At 32.8% G+C, this 23,789-nt stretch overlaps 2 protein-coding genes across 3 annotated transcripts in view; one reads left to right on the plus strand and one right to left on the minus strand.

Annotated features, from left to right (window-relative positions):
- The window catches only part of LOC114340339 (telomere length regulation protein TEL2 homolog), a 65,000-nt gene that overhangs the window by 34,497 nt on the left and 6,714 nt on the right, over positions 1–23,789 (plus strand). Inside the window, exons 1-2 of one of the 2 annotated variants that reach the window (XM_028291080.2) lie at positions 12,522–12,662; positions 22,296–22,646. In XM_028291080.2, the coding sequence (XP_028146881.1) occupies positions 12,623–12,662; positions 22,296–22,646 (391 nt within the window). In that variant the 5' untranslated portion in view covers positions 12,522–12,622. Of the gene's footprint in view, positions 1–12,521; positions 12,663–22,295; positions 22,647–23,789 lie in introns of those variants that run through there. The other variant, XM_028291079.2, reaches the window with a different exon arrangement.
- LOC126880075 (uncharacterized) lies at positions 42–4,854 on the minus strand. Its single transcript, XM_050643738.1, has 6 exons — positions 3,888–4,854; positions 3,447–3,781; positions 3,169–3,387; positions 2,810–3,069; positions 2,120–2,401; positions 42–342 (listed from the first exon to the last, which is right to left on the minus strand). The coding sequence occupies exons 2-6, from the start codon at positions 3,773–3,775 to the stop codon at positions 53–55; spliced, it is 1,380 nt and encodes a 459-aa protein (XP_050499695.1). The 5' UTR covers positions 3,776–3,781; positions 3,888–4,854; the 3' UTR covers positions 42–52.

The following is a 23,789-nucleotide window of genomic DNA, read 5'->3' on the forward strand; positions in this document are numbered from 1 at the left end:
TATAAATTTAAAGGGTAATGTGGAATGGTAATAAAAAAATCTTTCAGCCTAACTATAGTTTATTAGATTTACAAACAACATGTAACATATTTTCAAAAAAAATTTTCTTTACCACTGTGAGCATTTGTTTTGAGAAAGTATAATTAAATTCTATTTTAAATATTTCCATACTTTTATCAAAAGAAGCATATAAACCAAAGTAACAGGTAGGAACGTTCAGTAATGCCATACCTAGTTGAACTTGTCCATAATATTTATGATTTCTTTTTAAAACATATGTGTTACCTATTTTCTCTATAAATTTTGTTGTAGACAGCACTTCCTTGATGTTCTTAGTAGCCCCTGTAAAATATAGCTATTAAAATTTCTATAATTGAAGAACATTATTCCACATTTTTAAAAGTGGTATTTTTTATGAAAATAGTTTCTTACAAAGTAGATGTATGGTTCTATATGAGCCGTTGAACACCAGAGTGGACCAAGCTAATTTTATTTTCTGTGCTCTCTCGGTATATTATTTTTATATAATATATTAATATATGCATGAGTTAAAAGAAATGACCAGAGACAGAGATCTTTGGAGACGGACAATACACGACATCACGTCAACCACTACACTCCCTCCGGGGGGTCAGGATTGAAGAGAGAGATTAATATATAATATTGACATATGGATGCTTCAGAAGTCAAATGGTGTAAGTCATATTCTGCATAAAAATTACTCATGAGATATAACACATATTAAATATTACAGTTTGTATTATTATTATATAATATAATTACAATTTCCTTGTTTTATTATGATAAAAAATGGAGATTGTGTATTTATTTTTAATGACTCCTTATTTTTCTGAAACTACTATCACAAATGTTTTAGTATCTCATTTTTAACATTTATTAACTTGCACAGATTGGCTTCTGAGACATCGATATATTACAGTAGCTTCGTCTGTGAGTGGGTGGATGCACTAATATTTTTCAAATTTTTTAGCAAAATAGATTACTGTTAAACAGAATAAAATTCTTGACATAAATGTAAAATGAAATTCTTGACTTAGACCACTCTGGTTTTTAATGGCTCATATAACAGGTGTAGTGATCTGGCTAACATCCTAGAAGGTTAAGTTTGTATGAATATGGTATGAGAAATGTACCTATAATACTTAACACATTCCCTGCCAGCCATATTTTCATATATGTACACTACAGACCAATGTTATTAAACTAGTTTTTTGTATATAAAGCCTTATATTGAGAAAATCAGCCACGTTTTTGTAGATTGTTTTAGTGAGGTTCCCGCATAATTTTTTTAACAAGTATGTCATACATTGTATTATATATTGTATAGTTTCTAAATACATTTGACTAAAAATTCAATTTTTTTATTTTATCACTTCCTATCAAATAACTGGGACCACGAGGTACTATTTTCAAATAATTCAATGGGCTATTCTTATAGTATATGTAGTATATACAGTCGGAAAAATGAAAGAATACCCATGAACGAACATATAAAACACACTATATTTTCCTGTCACTGTGTCACAAAGAAAATTGTCCAGAGCAAGTGCATGTAACAATAATTATTACATGTACTTGCGCTAGCCAATTTTTTGTGTGACACAGTGATAGGAAAATACAGCGTGTTTTATATGTTCGTTCATGGGTATTCTTTCATTTTTCCTACTGTACCTTGAGCTTCCAGCATGAAAGCCTCATTGGTAGTTGCCTAAAGTATCTTCGGAATATGGAGTGAGCCTCTTTAGCAAGATAATTGATAAAATTTTATAGCTGTGCTAATAAGCGATATGCCTCTATAGTTTCGAAATTATTCTTAAGCTTCCATTCCATCTTCTGTTGTTACCATACTCTCCAAATAGTTACCTAAGTTCAGCTAATGGATAACAGTCAGGAAAATCGATAACACACACACATATAATATATTTTAAAATTAGGTGACTCAATTACCTGAGTGTATTCAACAGAGATAAAAAAAAACACTTTTACTAATATCTCACTTTCCATCATATAAACTGTGCAATAGCCTATTTGTGGAGCACAAGAAGAAAAAAACACCATATTTATGCTTTATTTCATAATAATTTTTTATGAGCATTACCTTGATATAAACATTTCACTTCAAGTAGGGCAACAGGTCTGTTGTTCTCAAAGATCACACCATCTGGAGAATAGCCAAGCCAAGGATTAGAATGTGAAACAATCATTCCACAATCCACAACTTGGAGGGATGTTTGAGAAACAAAGGCATCTTTAGCATCACCTTCGTATTTCACACCATGTTTGGTAAACTTATTACTGAAGCCTTTACTATAAAAGTATCTTGTGGCTTTGTTGTCCCACTCAGATTTCGAATATGTATATAATTCATATATTCGGGAACCTATAAAAAATATATTAATACAAAAAGTACAATAACGCATTAGAAGTACGGTATATAACACATTATATGGATGCTTCAGAAGTCGAACAGTGTAAGTCACATTCTCCTTAAAAATGACTTATGAGATGTAACACATTATTATATTATAATTTCCTCGTGTGTATTTATGAATATAAGTTATTATAGGTTTGTTCTAGCAAACAGTCAATTCGCAGTATTCGCTGATGGTTTCAAACCGTTTGAGACTGATGCTTGAAACAACCTTTTATTATATAATAAAGACAGTTTATTTATTTTTAATGACTCGCTAATTTTCTGCAACTACTTTCATAAACATATTATTATCCTATTCTAAACATTTATTGACTTAAACCAATTGGCTTCCGAGGCATCGATATACAACTTTACCTGTTACTCGGTATTTTCTCTGTTCATGCCACTCTTTGGATTGTTGATTTATATTGATGATGGTATCAGAAGTCATATTAAAAAGTTTTGAAAACAACACTTTACAACAATCATTTTCATTACATATTGAAATGATGGAAGCTTCTAACATTGCTATAGACTGACAAGCATTGTCCAAAATTGCTTGGATATAATAATTATTTATGTCAGATCCTACTTTTTTGTCCACAATTATGTCAGCAACTTCTCTTCTTCCGATACTTGAAAAAAGAAATAGTTTGTTTTAATTTTACACACATAAAACGTCTGGTATTATAGTATAAAATATTCTAAGTAGGTATTACATACTATTAACTTACTTATGTTTAGAAAGTGCAGATTGAGGTAACTGGCCCGTGAAAAAATTATGCAATTTATTGGTATCCAATTCTAAGTGACACTGTTCAATTTTATTTTTGAAACATGGCATATCTTTTATGGGAACAGGTTTGTATTTTTCTTGTGTCACATGTTTCTGTGTTGACCAAACACATTTCACATCAGTTTGGGAAATTACTTCCAATTCTTCAAGATTTACCCTAAAACAAAAAAAGAGTATATTAAAAAATTAATAGCACATAATAGTAAAATGATATACCTTGTACAGTTGAGCAAAACAGCAGATATGTGCTTACATCTACCACTAGCTCCAGCTTTGCAGGAACAAAACATGCTCTTGATTTTGATGGTGCCTTTCTCTGAATTACATTGAAGTAGTTCTCCTCGAATTTTATGTGGATCTGAAGTAAGTGCACTAGTTTGAAGACACAAAGCGTATATCAGAATTTTATCGGAAGTGGAAGAATTCGATTTTCCACATAAAATTACATGACCAGCATTTAATACTTCTTCGCCTTCACAGACACTTCTAGAAGTATTTGTGCCCCCAAGATACTCCAAATATTCAACTAACCTTAGTCTTGCCATTTTGATCTAAAAATATTAGAATCTTGTAGTATAATAATGCTTATTTAATCATTAACATAATAATTATAACATGCACCAATAATTCGAAATTTTTATTATAGTCTAGCCTTACCTCAAATTGTTTGAACAGGGTTACACTGAATTGAGAAAAAAAATATACGTATTGTCTTTCTAAGATATAAAATAAATAAACAATAATTACAGCCGTTCACGATAAAAGTCCTAATATTACAAAATAAATTTAATATAACAAAGGATATCTACTAGGTTTTAAAACTTATTATTATTGAAAACTTATCACTATTAAACTTATTACTATTAAAAACTTATTACTATTAAACTTATTATAAAACTTATTAACGTATTAAACTTATTACTAATGAATTATTACTATTAAAAATTATTTTAACATTCAATAAATACAAAACTCATGCAAAACACCAACGACCATGTCAATATTTATAGTTCTAGAATTGCTCACTTTGGCGCTGCAATCTTATTTTCAGTTGCCTATTGCCGAAAACATCTCCAAAAGTCTAAATACATATTAATTTGGACATGCATGTGTACTATAAGGCTTTTATCCTTGCTGATTACGAATTCGATGTCAAAATTTAAAAATTCAAAATGGCCGATCCAATATGACGGACCAAATTTCATATATTTCGGATTAATTGGACATAAATAAACTAACGTGCATAGAAATCGGCCCACTTAAAAATTCGGTCATTTTTGATGTCTCAATATATTTCCTAAGCCTGTTGGCTGATTTAAGTGATTTTTTAAACATGTTATAGCCTGATTCTTTAAAAATACCACTGGAATAATATTGTTGCTAAACAGGTAAATTTTCATTGTATACCGGGTGTACCAATCAAACGGGTGTACCAATCAACTATAGCCTCAGGTTTTCTTAACATTATGTTTTTTGATTCATTCGTTTATGTTGGGTAATAAAAAAGTTAGGTACTTTAACAACTAGACATGTTCTTCATCAATACACGGTGTTTTTAAATAAGTGCGACAATCTTTAAGGGGTAATTCTGCATGAAAAAATAATGACAGTTGGCTTTAGAAACCTTTATATCCGCAAATGTTTCGTTTCCGAGATACGGGATGTTGAATTTTTTCTTACAAACTGACGAGTTATTTATTGCTTTAAAACCAGTTGAGATATGCAAATGAAATTTGGTAGGTTTTAAGAGATAGTTATTGCGGATTTTTTGATATAAAATTAAGAATTTTTTAATATGATCGGTATTATTACACGTATGCGCGCTAATAGTGAATATTAAATTCTTAATTGTATGTCAAAAAATGTGCAATAACTACGTCTTAAAACCCACCAAATTTCATTGGCATATCTCAACCGGTTTTAAAGCAATAAAATAAATCGTTAGTTTGTAAGGAAAAATTCAACATCCCGTATCTCGGAAACGAAACATTTGCGGACATACGTTTATAAAGCCAACTGTCATTATTTTTTCATGCAGAATTATCCCTTAAAGTTTGTCGCACTTATTTAGAAACACCGTGTATTGATGAAGAACATGTGTGTAGTTGTTAAAGTACCTAACTTTTTTATTATTTAACATAAACGAATGAATAAAAAAAACAGAGTGTTAAGAAAACCTGAGGCTATAGTTGGGTTTTAATTTCAGTATTTTATAAATGCTAGAATATTCCACAGGGTGATGCGAACTCTGAGAAAAAAACACAGTTTGATTGGTACACCCGGTATACAATGAAAATTTACCTCTTTAGTAACAATATTATTACAGTGGTATTGTTAAAGAATAAGGCTATACCTAACATGTTCAAAAAAGCACTTAAATCGGCCAACAGGTTTAGGAAATATGAGACACCAAATTTTTAAGTGGGCCGATTTCTATGCACGTAAGTTTAGGTAATGTAAAGTTTTTTACACTGATTACGAATTTGATGCCAAAGTTGAAAAACTCAAAATAGCGAATCCAATACGGCGGACCAAATTTCATAAAAGTGTGGAGAAATCTAAGAGTACTACATTATTAATTTAATACAGTACCTACAGTATTTATAATTCAATAACAAGTTATGAATAAAGGCCAATTCTGATTTTATCTCCCTCATATATATTGAACAAAATCTGACGCCGTTCCTTTTAAAAGGTTTTGATAGTATTTCCTGCGTTTCCAAATTCTGTTATGTAGATAGAAATGTTTTTATCTAGTCATGGCATTGAAAAGTTACATTTGATATACCCAAATAATGTTTTATATTGTGGTTATCACTCTAAAGCTAAAGCCTACTAAAAAAGAGTGATAACACTAACTTTTATTAGAATTAATTAACAACAAATACTAATACACATCTGTTTTACTCCTAAAACGGTTCATCGCGTTCTTGACAGACACATTACACTGATTAAGTAATCTGTTAAACATGTGTTACATAAATTTAACAACATAAAACAACGACCATGACGCCACAGCGGTTTCACTTCGCTTATTTACATTTATTACACTAATTTAGTGTCATTGAAACAACGTTTGCGATTAAATTAGCGTTTTCTACAAAAGTAAATATATATACAGAGTGTCTCAAATAGAAAAGGAGATAGTAAAAAAGCAGTTAAGATGGCATGACTTCCTTTTTCCTTAAAGTAACTATTGCTTAATCAAATTATCAACCTTCTTATTTAAGTGCCGTCTCCCAATCGTAGGTTGGATATCATCATCACGATCTTTATTTTACCTGCCGCTGCTGTGAAGAGTTCTATACAGTGAGCACGTAAAGGTTGGAATAAATTCATTTTCTCGAGAATGGACGATTTTGGTAAAAAATACCAAAACAGGTCAATTTTTATTTTCAAATTGCGACTTTTTGACATATGTATCATACTAGTGACGTCACCCATCTGTACGTGATAACGTCATCTATAATTTTTTTAAATGAGAATAGGGGTCGTGTGATAGCTTATTTGCAAGGTAATTCAATTCTCTATTCAGTAATATAAACATTAACTAATGATTTATACAGAGTGTCCAAAAAAAATTTTTTTGAGTTAAATTTATTGACAAAAAGAAGAATTTGTGTAATATATTTAACTTAAAATACATTTTACTGCTATCAGAAAAAACAGGAAATAATGTTTATTTGACAAATAAATATTGTTTTTTGCATAAACTCAATATTAAAGCCGCCACCCACCTTCCTCTTAACAGTTTGAACATTTGATTTAAGCGAAAAGGAATGATTATTTTCCAAATAAACATTTTTTCTGTTTTCTGAGAACAGTAAAATGTATTTTGAACTAAATAAATTACATTCATCCTTCTTTTTATGTCAATAAATTTAATTCAAGACAATTTCTTTTGGACACTCTATATAAATAATTATGTAAACGTTTATATTGCTGCATAGAGAATTAAATTACCTTTCAAATGAGCTATCACACGACCCCTATTCCCATTTAAAAAAATAATCGATGACGTCATCACGCCCAGATGGGTGACGTCACTAGTATGATATATATGACAAAAAGTCGTAATTTAAAAATAAAAATTGACCTCTTTCGGGATTTTTTTCCAAAATGGTCCATTCTCGAGAAAATGAATTTATTCCAACCTTTACGTGCTCTCTGTATATCGAACTGGATTTAAACCAACCCCTTAAATTCTTCAACCATGATACTCTCCTTCTTCCTATACTCCCTTTCTTATTTTTATTGTGTTTATTATTTCGTATGTTTTACCCATTTCTCTCAATACTTTCGTGTTCGTTTTCTTCTGTGTCCGTTCTATTCTAAGCATCCTCCTGTAACACCACATTTCAAATGACTGTAGCTTATTTATCTGCTCTTGCTTCAATATTGCCGTATCGAAAACACTTAGCATCTCAGAGCTCTTCCTCTCAGTTCTAATCTAAGGTCTTTGTTGCAGAGAATCGTTTTCATTTTTACAAACGCATTTCTTCCTATTTCTATCCTGGCCCTTATTTCTGTTGTTTCATTATTATTGTCTGAAATTCTGGTTCCTATAGAGCGTTTCAACGTTAAGAACAGAACATTGCGGATGTAGCCCCATGTATTTCTTATGGACGATAGAAGCGCGCCGATGCCACGCCGTACTGACTAGAATGAATTGTATATCGGCAGTCGAGTATCCACCCGTGCGCGAAAGGTTTGGCAACACGATATCCGTAAGCGTAACGTTCTATTCTTAACGTGAAACAAAGATTAGGTACATATTTGTATTTATCGACCCTTTCTATCAGCACATTTCCCAAATAATTGCTTGTTTGTATAGTTGTATTCTTATAGTTATTATGATGTATGTATTTGGTCTTTTTTAGTCCATATTTTTTCACAAAAACTGTTTATTTTGTTTAGTAGTAATTGGAGCTGTTCAGCAGAATCACGGTGTCATCTGCATATCTTATGTTGTAAATAGATCTTGCAGTAATTTTATTATTCCTTCACTTTGAGATAGTAATGCTTCTTCAAAAATGGCTTCACAAATAGTAATGAAGATGGAGACATAATACATCCCTGCCTAACTCCTCTCCTGATTTCAATTTCTGGACTATGTTCGTTATCTATTACAATTTGTGCTCTTTGATTCCAGGAAAGATTTGTTATTATTCGCAAGTCCCTTTTATCTATGCGTTTTGTCTTTAGAATTTGGAATCATGTCTTACTTTGTCAAATGCTGTTTCAAAATCAACGTAACAAACATGCACAAATCATCAATAGCTCCTCACATTAGCGAGATACACGGCGATTACTGAAAAATCTCGCAAACGACAGGTTTTATTGGAAGTTTTAATAAATATTTTTCTATGGGAGGTTTCAGTGTCGCACAAAAAAATTTTAGGGGTTCTCATTAAGGAAATATAATACCAAATTATGTTTTTTTTATATGGGTCACACTATATTTTGACTTTTCGATTTAAATTTTTAATTCTAAAATAAAAATTTATAATTCTAAATAAACGACTAAAATCCTTTATAAAAGGTATTTGTTCATCAAATTCAACAAAAATACCTTTTATAAAGGATTTTAGTCGTTTTTTGTAATATGTATATGGTATACAGCCAACTACAGGAAAACTTTTTCCTCGTGGATTTTTTGTATTTTTAGTTATTGGTGTTACTGTGCAAATACATTTTTTATTTTACATAAAGTTAAATACCCTTTTTCACAGAAACAAAACACAGTAACATATTGTAACATTATATTATTTTATTTACCACAAATAAGATTAATAAAATTAAAAATGGGAATAACAAATTATCAACAACAAAAAATAAACTTAACCATAATTCATTTTACAAATACAGTGTGTCCACGGATGGGGTGCCCAAGAGGAAAAACTTTTTTATTTTCAATTTTAGCGAAAAATATCATTCTTGATAAAAAGTTTTGCTTGTTCTAAAACCCCATAAAATGAAATAAAATTAAAGTTTTAAGTTCGAAATTGTAACAATAATAACTTGGGAGAACAACCCTTTCGCTTTTCTGGATTATGAAGCCAGACTTTGTCGTTCTCCTCGAATCATCCAATTATTTATTAATTAAATATTTAGTGTTAATCCAATAATTTTAATAATGAAATTTTTTATTGAACGCTTAACATTGTCAGAAAAATGACAATTCGCAAATTGTTTATCCAAGTTGACAGTTACTAATCTAAATTGTGGCTTGGCAACACTAGATTATTGTTACGATTTCGAACTTAGTGCAAAAATTTATAGGGATTTGCATAAAATTGGCTACAAAATTAAGCAGGATTTGAAAAACTTGAATTTTATTTCGTTTTATGGGGTTTTAGAACAAGCAAAACTTTTTATCAAGAATGACATTTTTCGCTAAAATTGAAAATAAAAAAGTTTCTTCTCTTGGGCACCCCAACCGTGGACACACTGTATATAACAAATATTAACCTATAAATAACAATAATAACCGACGTAATAACTAGAATTAATTTTTCAAAAATATGAAAATTATAATAAATACATATTTAAAATGCCCCCGTTTTGTTGTAATAATAATCTTTTTCTTACAGATTTACACAATTGAGTATAATATGTACCGACTTTATTTTTCTAAAATTTGGATGAATGCTTTGTAATAGTGATGTAACGAATGTCATTTTTTGAACATTCGCGAATACGAATGCGAATATTCAGTTTTTATAAATTTGTTTCTATTTTTGTAATGTTTTCTAAATGTATAATGAGAAGTTAATTGACATCTAGTGTAAATACATCTGATTCTTAAGGAATCTTAACGCTTAATAAAAAAGACCAAATAATAAACCACCAAGTAAAGGCTTAGATTGTGATTACATACGAAGTTAAGTTAAGTTACATATTTTGTATACGAAGTTAAGTTACCTTTCCTTAATAAAAAATGATGAGAAGTGAATATATTTTGATTTTATTAACCTAATATTATATCCATTTTTTTTCTAATATTCATATTCGCAAAACATTCGCACAAATTTTGCGAATACGAATGCGAATATTCAAAAATATGCGAATATTCGCGAATGCGAGTACGAATATTCGTTACATCACTACTTTGTAATATATCTTCCTTGGTGTTAAAGTCAGCTTTTTAAATTTTGTTTTTTAATCCCTAAATAAAACAAGCAATTGGATTTCGTAAGTCATATGTTTTCACCCAAAGTGACCGGAAGTAGACCTGTAAAGGCGCGTTTTCACGGTACACTTTGGATGATCATCCCGGATGAATCATCCAAAGTGAAAAATAAATGAATCGTGTAAACTATTAATCATCGAAAATGATCATTGAAAATGAATATTGAACGAAGTTGAACCGAGTTCTACTTTTGTTCACTTTAGAGGATGCGTCGCGGATGATTCATCCAAAGTGAACCATGTAAACATGCTTTTATTGCTGTGATTCATTGGCAGTGACTAGTAAAGGGCGGCAGCAAGTCCACGTGGATGTTTATTGTCGCGTTTAAAGTGCGTAGTTGTTGTTTGTACGTTTTAGATGTTTTTTAACATGTCTTGATCTTCTGTAGACCATTCCTTTAACAAACACGTTGACGCCCCCCATTTTGTAGCGTCGATTTATTTACGGCCTTACCCACCAACGTCGTTTTTTTCTAATCTTCTGTTTTTCAAGTACATGTCTAAGTTCATTTAAAAGACATTCACTTATTATGCCAATTCCAGCACGTACAACTTCAGTCGGCGCCATTTGTAAGTGAACAGACTAATTCAGTCTTGGTGATCCATGTAAACGATAATTACTTTCATCGTCGCAATCACTTTTAATGATTCATCCGGGATGATCATCCAGAGTGTACCGTGAAAACGCGCCTTTAGAACTCTTCGTAACTTTTCGTCGATTGATATACAATTTCACTAGTTTTGAGTCATTTTTCCAAAACTTCTGTCATAACTTTTTAACCAGAAATGTTATCAAAACCGGAACTAAATATTTGAGCTCGACTTTTCAATACGCGATGATTGATGTCATCACATGTACTGTTTCTGCGACTATAATGTGGCACTTCCGGTGATACATTTTTAACCGGAAGTGATACAAAAACCGGAAGTATATATTTGAAGAGTACACCGGAAAAACAAGGAATGTCACATTTTATACATATTGAGATAAACACCAATAAAGGTTTAATTCCTATGATATCTAAAAACTACTTAGGAGATTCTTAGCAGAAGTCTAACAAGTATTGGTCTATAATCTTAATATAATATTAATCTATATTAAGTTATTAATTTAATAATGCACCAAAAAACTGCTAACATTCCTTATTTTTGTCCAGTGGCGTGCGGACAATCCTGGTCCTTCGCCTGGATACAAATTCTTAAAAAAATTATATATAGTATTTTTACTACAAAAACGTTATTACGTAGGTCAAAATTTTTGACGTAAGAGAACTGTCAAAACATTAGAATGTGACTTTTCATTATTGCCATATTTTTATAAACATGACAATAACGAAAAGTCACATTCTAATGTTTTGACAGTTCTCTTACGTCAAAAATTTTGACCTACGTAATAACGTTTTTGTAGTAAAAATACTATAGACTGATATTTCTGGTTATTGTTCTGAATCCATAGTCTAGTCTAGTCGATAGTACTCAGTTGTTGCTACCACATGGCGAGAAAAGCCAAAATTCATGAAAAAGTGACATTCCTTGTTTTTCCCCTGTACTCTTCATTTGTTTTCGTCTTGCTAAGGCGCGTAGAATCATATATTGCTTGTACTATTTCAACGACTTTAAAACAGTACTTCCGGTTACAACTCTAGAACCGGAAGTGTGAGATTAAAGCTTTCATTCGACCCCTCATTTATCATTCTATCTGTTTTAATAACGGATGAGTTATATTCGCGGACAGACGGACAGACAGGCATGAAACCGGAAGTATATATTTATTATTGTCTTGATAAGGCGCGTCAAATAATATATCGCGTGTACTATTTTGGAGACTTTAAAACAGTACTTCCGGTTGTAACTTGAAACCGGAAGTCCTAGGTCAAATTTCTCACCTTTAATACCATCCTTGGGTTATAAGCTTTCATTCGGTATTTCGTTTGTCATTCTATCTGGTCTAATGCCGGAGTAGTTGTGTTTACAAAGTCTCTGGGACAAACGGACTTGGATAATTCAAGGCTTTCACATTTTTTCAAAATGGGTGAAAACAACATTCTAACCATTTTTATATACCTACAAGTGACACGTTTTTATATACCTACGTTTTATCTCGTAAGATAATTCTGTTTGCTTCGGTTGGATAACAGTTTTACAATCATTTAAAAAATAAAAGTGTAACGGATGGAGTATTTTACGTCAAATTTGTGAAAATGTTTTTTTATCATTCTGCATACGCACAGTACAAGAGTGGTAAGTCTATTGTTGTGACTGATATTCTGAAAATAGTTAATGTTATATATTTTAGTCTTTGAATTTTAAGAAATGTTGTGTGGTTGAGAGTTGTTTTAGTCCAGATTAGTTGGTGACGTGCTGGTTGAGCGTTGTTTTAGTCCCGATTAGTTGGTGACGTGCTATATATTAAAAAAAGAAGTTTCCTCTTCTAGCAATACTTTTTTTTAGATTTCTTATAATAAATACTGAACGAATATATCAAACTAACTCCCTATTTTATATAAAAACATATAGTTTTACTATTTGGCGCAATTCATTTTGTTTGTGGAATGATTAAAGAAAGAGTGATATCGCACTAAAAGCAACAAAGACGGTCGCTTAGTTTAAATATTAACGTATCCTACTACTTCTTTCTCTCCTTGCTAGAATGCACTAGAAGGTAAGAGACAAAATGAAATTTTCTAAATAATACAATGTATCATCTTTTTGTATATACCGAACATAACAAGAGGTTGTTGTTTATTCATAAGTATGATATAAAAATTTTTCATTTAAAACAATTTTTTCGTGGCATACTTATGCACTTCCGAACATTGACAGTTAGTAGGGACAATATTTTTGAAGCCGTAGAAATCAACAAGCTGTAAAACCCATATACATATTGAAAACTTCAATTTTATTTGTCATTGTAATAATGCAACTATGATATTTACACTATATTATTGATTATATATAGTATGAACATAGTTTTTATCAAAAATAGGTAACCTTTATTCCCAATTAAGCTTAATTACTATGGGTGTTCTGAATGAAGATTCGTTGTCACCTAAATTAATATTCTTCTTCTTATTCTTCTTCTTTTTGTGTAAAAATGACTCAGTCTGTTGCCCAATGTGCCTTTAGTAAGTTGTCATTTCATCGTTTTCGTGGTCTCCCACTAAACGTCTTCCTGTAGGGGAACCATCTCTCGCCGTCCTTACTACTCTATTTGTTGTCATTCGGCTTATGTAGTCGTTCCATTCTACTATCCTGTTTTTTTCTATCCAGTTATCAATATAGTCCACCTTGCATCTCCGTCGGATATCTGCACTTCTAGCTCTATCCCATAGGGTCTTATCATCGATTTTTCGAAGGGTTTTCATCTCTGCTGTTTCTAGCATTCTTCTGGCGCTTTCTGTATTTCTGCCGCGTATGTTATTATTGGTCTCATAACTGTTTTGTAAATTTTACCTTTCACTTCTTTTCCGATATTTTTATTTCTTCATATTGTTTCATTCAGGCAACCTGCGGCTCTGTTTGCTTTATTCACTTAATTTTCCACTTTTCTTTCGAGCTTTCCATAGCTAGATAGCGTGATACCTAGATATTTAAATTCAATGTCTTGTTCTATTATCTGGAACTCCTGTTTTTTGGGAAATTAACATGTTAAAAATTTTCTAACGGTTATACTAAATTGGTGCAGCATACGTTGTAAATCATCTTCACTTTGAGAGATTAGTATTGCGTCGTCTGCTTAGCAGATTATTTTAAGTTATTTTCCTATATATATTTCTGTAGTACATGATCTTCCCAACCTAAAATCTTAATGTTCTTCTGCTAATGTTACAATTTCATTCAGTTTGTTGTCACTTTGGTTGTTAATTTTAATGTTGTGTTTAATAAATTATTTCCTATGTAATAATACCGTTGATTGATAAATTAATATCAACGATAATACAGTACAAAATAGTAAAATAATAATAATGATTCTTCATTACTGGCCATTCAGGATAGGGTTATACCAACCAGCAATTACCTGAAATATATCATCAAAGACCCTCATGTTCAAAACGACAGATGCCGATATGGATGTCAAGCCCAAGAAACCATCCAACATCTTACAGGGGGCTGACAGGCATTTGCTGCAACTGAGTACAAGGAACGGCATGACGCAGTGGGAAAAATCCTTCATTAGGAGATAGCTACCAAGCTGGGACTTCTCCAAACCGACCATCTCCCATATTATCAATACGTCCCTGAGAGTATGCTTGAGGATGGCAACTCCAAGCTATACTGGGACCGCACTGTGCTCACAGACCAAACAGTGGCGCATAATAGACCAGATCTCGTATTAGTCAATAAATTAACGAGACAAACAACCCTCATTGATGTGGCGATTCCTAACAACAATAATCTACGTACTAAATTTACTGAAAAGATCGCCAAGTACAGAGATCTGGAAATTCAAATACGGAGACAATGGAGAGTACAAAGTACCCAGACGATACCAATTATTATGTCTACTACTTGAGTCATTCCGAAGACCCTCCTCGAAAGCATAAAAAAGCTGAGTCTTATTGAACATCTTTATAAGACCATGCAGAAAGCAGTACTACTCGCAACGGCCAGATGTGTACGAAAATTTTTGGGAGATACACCTGCATACCAAGTCACCTAGGGCTCGATAACACGGAAAGAGTCCCACCAGAGCTCAATCCTTTTGATACCGTAGGTATCTGGGATGAGTCAATTTTCCCCTTAGAGGGAGTGTGAGCCGTATGGCTAAATCTGGAATGATTCTTAATCCGTTCACTAGCAAAATAATCATAATTTTTGGTGATGCAAATATTTTGCGGCTAAGTATATTTTTAGATTTATTTATGAAAAAAAAAGTATAAGTGCGTATGAGATCATTTTGTTTGTGTTATGCTGGCACTCAACGTGTTAAAATAATAAATTACTTGTGTGATTTCGTAAAAAATTAATATTTTCTTGCAGTGAATCTTTGTTTTCGGTGTGCATTCTGGTTATTATTGTAGTTTTTCACGTCCAAGCAAAAAATAATGCTATTCATTAAATTTTTGATTGATATTCATAGTTTTTCTATGATATCGCGTGCTCTCACTTAAAAAATATAGTCAGGCGTGAGGAATAGAAAAATATTTTAGAAACGTGTTATTTTTAGTTTGCGATAAGTAATCTTTATCAACCTTAATTTTTTTCCTATGATATATTAAGCACCGACTGTAATCAATAAAGTAATCACTAAATGAACGTGTCCAAGGAAATACCAAAAATACCAAAGACATGTTTATGTTAGGGATGGTCGATTAAAACTTATTTAGTATACAAATATGCACTTGTCTTTCCATAAATACAATATCTTTACGAGGGAATCTTAATTAAAAGTTATCGGTCTAGTAGTAAAAGATTCTTTAATAACAAACTATTGTATGTAGCAACATAAACAGTCGATCAAAGTTTTGTTATGATTAAAACAACTTACAGGGTTAAATCAATTATTAATAATGTGTGTAAAGAACCGCACACCCCTAAATTTTAAGAGGTACTAAATTTAAAAGTTCTAAATTTTTGTGGTTAGCAAATTTAGAAGAAAAAAAAATTAATAAAAAAACGATATGGCTTAAATTCTTATCGTTTAGTGTTTTTCCTCACCAAATTTTATTAAAATAAAATAATTTATAATGAGTGTTCCGATTTCTATGTTACCTGGTACACTCTGGGCCAAAATTAACCGGCCACCTTAAAAATGGGTCATTTTTGATGTCTTATATCTCCTAAACCTGTTGTCCGATTTAAGTGATTTTTTTAATATGTTATAGCCTTATTCCTTGACAATATCGTTATAATAATATTGTTGCTAAACAGGTAAATTTTTATTTTATACCGGGTGTACGCATCAAACTGTTTTTTTCTTAAAGTTTGCATCACCCTGTGGAATATTCTAGCATTTGTAGAATACTGAAATTAAAACCAAACTATAGCCTCCTGCTTTCTCAACATTTTGTTTTTTGATTGATTCGCTTATGTTGGATAATAAAAAAGTTAGGTGCTTTAACAACTAGACATGTTTTTATCAATACAAGGTGTTTTTAGATTGCTTTATAAACTTATGTCCGCAAATGCGTAGTTTCCGAGATAGGGGGTGTTGAAATTTTTCTGACAAACTGACGATTTATTTATTGCTTTAAAACCGGTTGAGATATGCAAATGCAATTTGGTGGGTTTTAAGACGTAGTTATTGCACATTTTTGGCATACAAGTATACTGAGTGTTTGTACGATATGTTTTTGGAAAACACTTGTGACTACAATATTCATTTGAAAAAATGTATCGCTATTTGTAGCGATGGCGCTAAAGCTATTACTGGCAAAAATAGAGAACTCATTGCAAAATAAGATCGATAATGCCAAACATATCCAGGACATACTGTTTTTTTATCGACAGGCTCTAGCTGCTAAGTTAGTACCTTCCGATTTAAATGACGTGCGCAAGGACGTAATAAAAATTGTGAATTCTCTCAAAGGTAAAGCTTTGCAAACCCGGCTATTCAGAATCGTTTGTGAAGATATGGGCTCGCTTCATCAAAATCTTCTTTATTACACAGAGGTCAGGTGGCTATCCAAAGGAAAGGTATTGACAAGAGTTCTGGAACTGAGAGCTGAATTGTTATTGTTTTTACACTGTGCAAAATCTAAATATGCTTATCGTTTTTCTGACCCTATTGGCCCTTGAAATTAGCATTTTGGCAGATCTTTTTAGTCGCCTTAACAATTTGAATAAGAACCTTCAAGGAAGAGAAGGTAATATTTTAACAGCTGAAGATAAAGTAAAAGCTTTTCACGAAAAATTTTGATTGTGGTCAACTTCCCTGCAAAACAAAATATTTGAGGCTTTTCCATGTGTTCAGAAGATTGTTGAAGATAATGCAACAGACCAAAGTTTTGCAGTATCGGCTCACATTCCCTGCATGATACAGAGCTTGCATAATTTACAAGAGCAACTTTTGACATACTTTCCAGACTTGCACTCAAAAGTTGATAATGTGCGTAGATGGATGTTAAAACCTTTTTTGGACAAATCGATAGATCTGGCTGGTGTCACCACAAAAATGAAAGGATGTTTTCTAGATTTAGGTGCTGATGGCATGCTTAAAATAATTTTATTCGCAAAGTTTCGACGTATTTAGATGAAAAGAAAACACAATTCGCTACTGTATACTTGTGTGAACTGGCATTTTCTCCAATGGTAAACATTAAAACTAAACAGAGAAATATACTGCAATTAGAAAATGATTTGATTATTAACGTTTCAAAAATAGCACCACAATTTGATAAACTTTTGAAAAATAAATAAGCACATCCTTCCAACTAAAATTGTTTTTTTGTGTGTAAGATCCTCAACTGTTTCTTTCAGTCGGCGACCCCCTGGCGACTCTAATCTAATCCTAGATTGGAAGCATTTGAAATGTGGACATGTCGAAGAATGCTGAGAATCTTATGTACAGACAGAATAACCAAAGAATAGAGAATAATAGAGAACAGCAGGGAGATACTGGATTCCATCAAAATAAGAAAACTACAATATCTGTTCATATAACACGTGGTGACAGATATGAATTCCTAAAATTAATAATGCAGGAAAAGATTGAAGGAAGGCGCAGCATAGGTAGAAGAAGAATGTCCTGGCTGAGAAACCTCAGAGAGTGGTTTGAATGCACCTCAACTGAACTCTTTCGGACTATAGTGTCAAAAGTTAGAATAGCATTGATGATTGCCAACCTTCGTAGCGGAGATGGCACGTAAATAGACAAAGAAGAAGAATCGTAGATTACACTCTCTAGCCTGGCTCTTTTAAAGAACCGCACATTTGACAGGTTGTCACTTGTCTTTGAAATAAAATGTGCTCTGTTGTTTCTTCCTCTAGGTGACAGAATCTGCATAGATCATCATCTGCCATTCCCATCAGCTTCAACTGCTTATTCAGCTTACAGTCTCCTGTTAGCGGACCTACTATAGCTGTGACTGTTTTCCTGTTTCTGCTTATTAGGTGTACTGTGCCTAAATTTTGTTTAAATGTTCTATAATGAACTACTGTTTCGCCTGTCTTTGTACTGGTGAATTGCTCCACCATTTCAGAGATTTGTGAGCTACCCACTTTTTGAAGTTATACTTCTTTACGATCGAGGGTGAAATTTTATACTTGCCCGGCGCATGCGCAGACAGACAGTATGTAGTTCGTTGCTAATCTTTCAAATTATGTATGTATCAGCGCAAATAAGTCATTAAAAGAATATATTAGTGTTTTTAGTAAATGTATTATTATAATTTTTGTCTTTGGATTTGTCTTCCTCGGGAATAAAATATTTTATAATAATAGTAAGTATATTGTATATTTACTTTAAATTTTAAAGTATTTTTATTAAATTTGTCAATATGTATGAGAAATCTTGTAAGCTGTCAAAGCAAAGGAAGTTTAGCTCGGTGGTAGCGCGTTCGACCGGAGATCGAGAGGTCCCTGGTTCAATTCCGTGTGTTATCTAACTATTTTTTTATTTTTAGTATTGTTTTAGTAAAAATTTTGGAAAGTAGTAAGTAAAAATTAGTTTAATCTTTAAATACAAATAACCTGTTGAAAGTATATTTATTTCGTTGAAATCATATAATAGAAGTATAACTTCTTACGTGCGTACAAAGTACACACACATTCTTTTTTTTTGTAGCCGTTCTTGTTGCTTTTCAACGCCGCAGAAGGGTTCCGGCCTAATCATTGTCATTGAAGAGCCTTGTTTGGCCATTTTTTTCGTTTATTAACCGTTAAGTATCCGCCTCAGAGACGTCTCGTTTTTTTGACCACTATTTATTTTTTGTCCTGAAAAGTACCAACGTTTAGCGCAGTGGTTCCCAAAGCTTTTTAGTTCGCGGCGCACTTAATAAACTAGAATTTTTCCGCGGCGTCCTGAGTCAAAATATTGATTTAACGTCTAATTTTAACTGTAGTTAATACGGTTTCTGTTGCAGTTGATATGGTTAGGTTAATTTAATAATAATGAAACATACTTTAAATTCACAAACAATTTATTGAAAAAATAATTACAGTAATTAATGAGATAAATGAGCTTGTTCTTGTTCATTACACAACTTTTCAAATCTCGGAATCAAACTGGACACAGCTACCCTCATTTCTTGTTCCACGTTAATTTTCGCACGGTATTTACTTTTTATTACAGCGACCGCCGAAAACCCAGCTTCGCACAAATAGGATGTTGCAAATGGAATTAAGATGCGCAGAGCTTTACCACTCAGCAGCGGATATTCATCTTTTACTGATATCCAAAAATCAGTTAGTTCCGTGCAGCCAAACTTTGTCTTCAACGTATTGTCGCAAGCCAAATCAATGGGATTTTCTTCTTCTAAAGAAGTAAATTCAGAAGGAGCTTCCGCTCTAAATGGATCTTGAATCCATGCTAACTGGTCGATATTATCAGCTTGAAAGTATTTTTCGAACCATTTGATAAGCTCTGATAAGTGATCCGCAAAAATAGATTTAATATTGCAAGAGATATTAACTTCATTGGAGATAATAAACTCCTGCAACAAGGGACAACAATCATTGATATTATTATCATTAATTTTTCTCTTCCATACTTCTAATTTTTTTCTGAAAGCTGAAATCTTCTCCGCCAATTTTAAAATGTGCGTGTTGCGGCCTTGCAGGGAGAGATTCAACGCATTTAACTTTTTAAAGATATCACATAAGTATGCTAGTTGAATCAAAAAATCCGTTTCTACAAAGTACTTGGCATACTGGTGTTTTTCTTCTTCAAGCAAAATGTACATTTCTTGCCGTAATTGGAACGTACGAGACAAAATATTACCACGAGAGAGCCATCGTGAGTGGCAGTAGTATAACAGAGACGTGTGTTCTGCACCCATATCCTCACACATTTTTTTGAAAAACCTTGCTTTCACCGGCCTAGTTTTTATATAATTTACCACATTTACCACACGTTCTAAGACCAAATTTAGTGAAGGACTCAGATTCTTTGATGCAAGCGCTTCTCTATGAATGATGCAATGGGTCCATACTGAATCCGGAGCTTTGTTTCGAACAAGCGCCTGTAATCCTCCATAACGGCCAGACATTGAACGACCACCATCAGTGCAAACACCAACGCACTTTGTCCACTCCAAATTGTTTTCAACCACAAATGTATTCAGGATCTCGAACAAGTCTTGTGGCTTTGTACTTGCAGTGATTTTTTTACAAAACAGAAGATCCTCCACAATGGTATTATCATCCAAGAACCTTATGTAACAAATCAAGTGTGCATCTTTACTAGAATCTGTTGCCTCATCCAACTGTAACGCAAATTCACTTTCTTTTATTTTTTCAATTATTTGATCATTAAGATCCTCCGCCATACGCTGAATTCTGCGACTGATGGTGTTGTTAGATAAAGGCACCGCTGAAAGAAGTTTTCCCGCAGATTCTCCGATCATAATGTTTACCAAATCTACAGCAGCCGGTAGAGTTAATTGTTTTGCGATTGTGTGGGGCTTTTTACACTTTGCAACTTTATACGCAACCTTGTATGATGCCAGCAAAGCATTTTTAGGTATCGACAAATGCTTGGAAAAGTTACCTTTTTGTTGCTTCAAATCATTTAACTTCCTGGTAAAAAAGCTACGAGGTTTGTCAGCAAAGTTTGGATGATTGGCTTCCAAGTGGCGTTTTAACTTACTTGGAAGCATGCATTCTGGAGCCAAAAGTTTCAGGTACAATACACATTGTGGTCTTTCTTCATTTTTGACGTTTGTTGATGTAAAGCCAAAATCCAAATAGCTGTCACCATATTTACGGTATTTTCGTTTCTTCACGACTCTACCACTAGTTTGTGGTGCATCCACTTTATTTTTAGAACCACCTTGTTTATTTCAATTCAAAAACTTTTCCATTTTTACAGCAACTTTTGTACACAAGTAGGTGAAACAACCCTGTTTATATTCACACTGATAAATGAAACGATGCGAACATTATGAAACTACAAATTCAACTAACTAAAATTTAGATAAGTAAAAATTCATAGTTTTAAAATGTGCACGTGCAAAGAGACGATTGTATTTGCCGACCGGCAGTGATTTGCCTGTCGGTCCGAAGTAGTAAGAGAATTGTTTCGTGGAATTTAAAATATCGAGGATATATTGTCGGCATCAAATAAAATTACTAATAACTGAACTCGTTTATCATGGGAAACATTTTTATATAGGTATATTTTAAAAGTTAAAAAGTTGTCATAACAACTTTAGTTTAATGATTAATACTTGAAGGTAATTATGTGATTATGTCTAATATTGGAAGAGAACTTTCGCGGCGCCCCTGTAGTCGAGCCACGGCGCCCCAGGGCGCCGCGGCGCACAGTTTGGGAAGCACTGGTTTAGCGTTTAATAGGCTATGATCAAAACTATGCGAAAAATACTACCTGATGTGTTTTTGTAAAAATATATTTGACAAAATTACGGCAGTACCTCCATCACTTAAATTTTTGACATATTTTTATTTGACAATGACCTAATAAAAAAATATGAAGGGAAATTTAAAAAATCGTTTATTATTTTAATAAGCATTAAACAAATTGCAATGCCGAAAGTTGAGCTCTGCGGTGCATTCTATGCATACTTTTTTGCGCACTCCAAACTTTCTTTGTTGTTGTTTAAGTTTAGTTTGCTTGTTCTCTTCAGCAGCTTTTTAAATTCTGCGTCATACTATTTCACATCTCTTCCCTTTTTAACTTTTTCTAAAGTAATCTAGAGTTAAATATTATATGTAAAACATTTCTAAATTGTATTAAATTTCTTTCTTTTTTTGCAGGCCGTGATACCTGGGACGAACGACCCTACACAAGAGAATCAGAAGATTGGGACGACACGTCCAACTCAACTAACCGCTACAGGGATAAATCGTACGAAGAAGACTACGATGTCGAGAAAGAAGACAGCGATTCGGAGTCTAAAAATAATAGTTACAATAATAGTATTAAAAAATATCAAGATACGGAGCTATCACAAAGTCCGGTGCACGTCGACAAACGCGTCAATATTAATATTAACACTTCTTTGAACAATTCACCTAAGAAAACGATCAAACAGATAAAGAAGGTCGATCTGGGTGCTGCAGCTAACTTCGGAAGAGATGCGAGTCAGAGTCCTCTACCTCCAACAGGTAAAATTATGTTTTTAAATCTTCAAAGACGTACTTTATATAAAAAATTAAGTAAAATCCTTTATAAAAGGTATCTTCTTCTTTAAGTGCCGTCTCCCAACCGAAGGTTGGATATCATCATTACTATCTTTACTCTATCTACCGCTGCTCTGAAGAGTTCTATAGAACTGCGTTTAAACCAGTCTCTTAAATTCTTCAACCATGACACTCTCTTTCCTCTTATCTTATCCTGTATTATCAGTCTTAGCATTTCATATCGCTGTCCCCTCATTACTTACATGTCCCAGATATTGTAACTTTCTTATTTTTCTTCTTCATGTGCCGTACTCGATTATCGAGCGTTGGCTATCAAATTGGCTATACTAATTCTGTTAACGGCAGCTCGGAAAAGAGATGCAGAGGATCTGTTAAACCATTCTCTCAGGTTTTTAAGCCATGGCATTCTTCTTCGACCTGGCCCGCTTCTTCCGTCTACCTTGTCTTATATTTTTAAACGGAGTATATTATATCTCTCTGAGTGTCGCATGATATGGTCAAAATATTCAAGTTTTTGATTTTTAACTGTTCTGACGACTTCCGTGACTTTTCCCATCCGACTCAAAACAACATCGTTACGAACTCTATCCACCCAACTTATTCGTAGGATTCTCCGATACACCCAGATTTCAAAGGCTTCCAGTTTCTTGAGAAGTGTATCCGTTGAAGTCCAACCTTCGACACCGTACAAAAAGAACACATAACATCTCACTAATCTAATTTTCAGATTCAAAGTAATATTGTTTCCACATAAGAGTTTCTTTATCTTAAAGAATGCAGGTCTAACCTTCACAATACATATTCTAATTTCTTTGCTTATGTTCTAGTTCTCACTTAGCTTACAACCAAGGTAGGTGATACTGTTAGTTCTCTCCAGTTGTTCACCATAAGCAGTTACCACTTCCGGTTGTATTGGCGTCTTACTGACAACCATCACCTTGGTCTTTGCGGTATTAAGCTTGAGTCCATATTCATCACACGTTGTGGTAATCCTATTAATCAGATGTTGAAGTTCTTCATAATTGCTTGGAATTAACACCGTGTCATCCGCGTATCTCCAATTATTAATATTGACGGCATTTATTTTGACACCTCATTGAACATTAT

The sequence above is a fragment of the Diabrotica virgifera genome, chromosome 2 (assembly GCF_917563875.1).
Source record: "Diabrotica virgifera virgifera chromosome 2, PGI_DIABVI_V3a".
NCBI lineage: Eukaryota > Metazoa > Arthropoda > Insecta > Coleoptera > Chrysomelidae > Diabrotica > Diabrotica virgifera.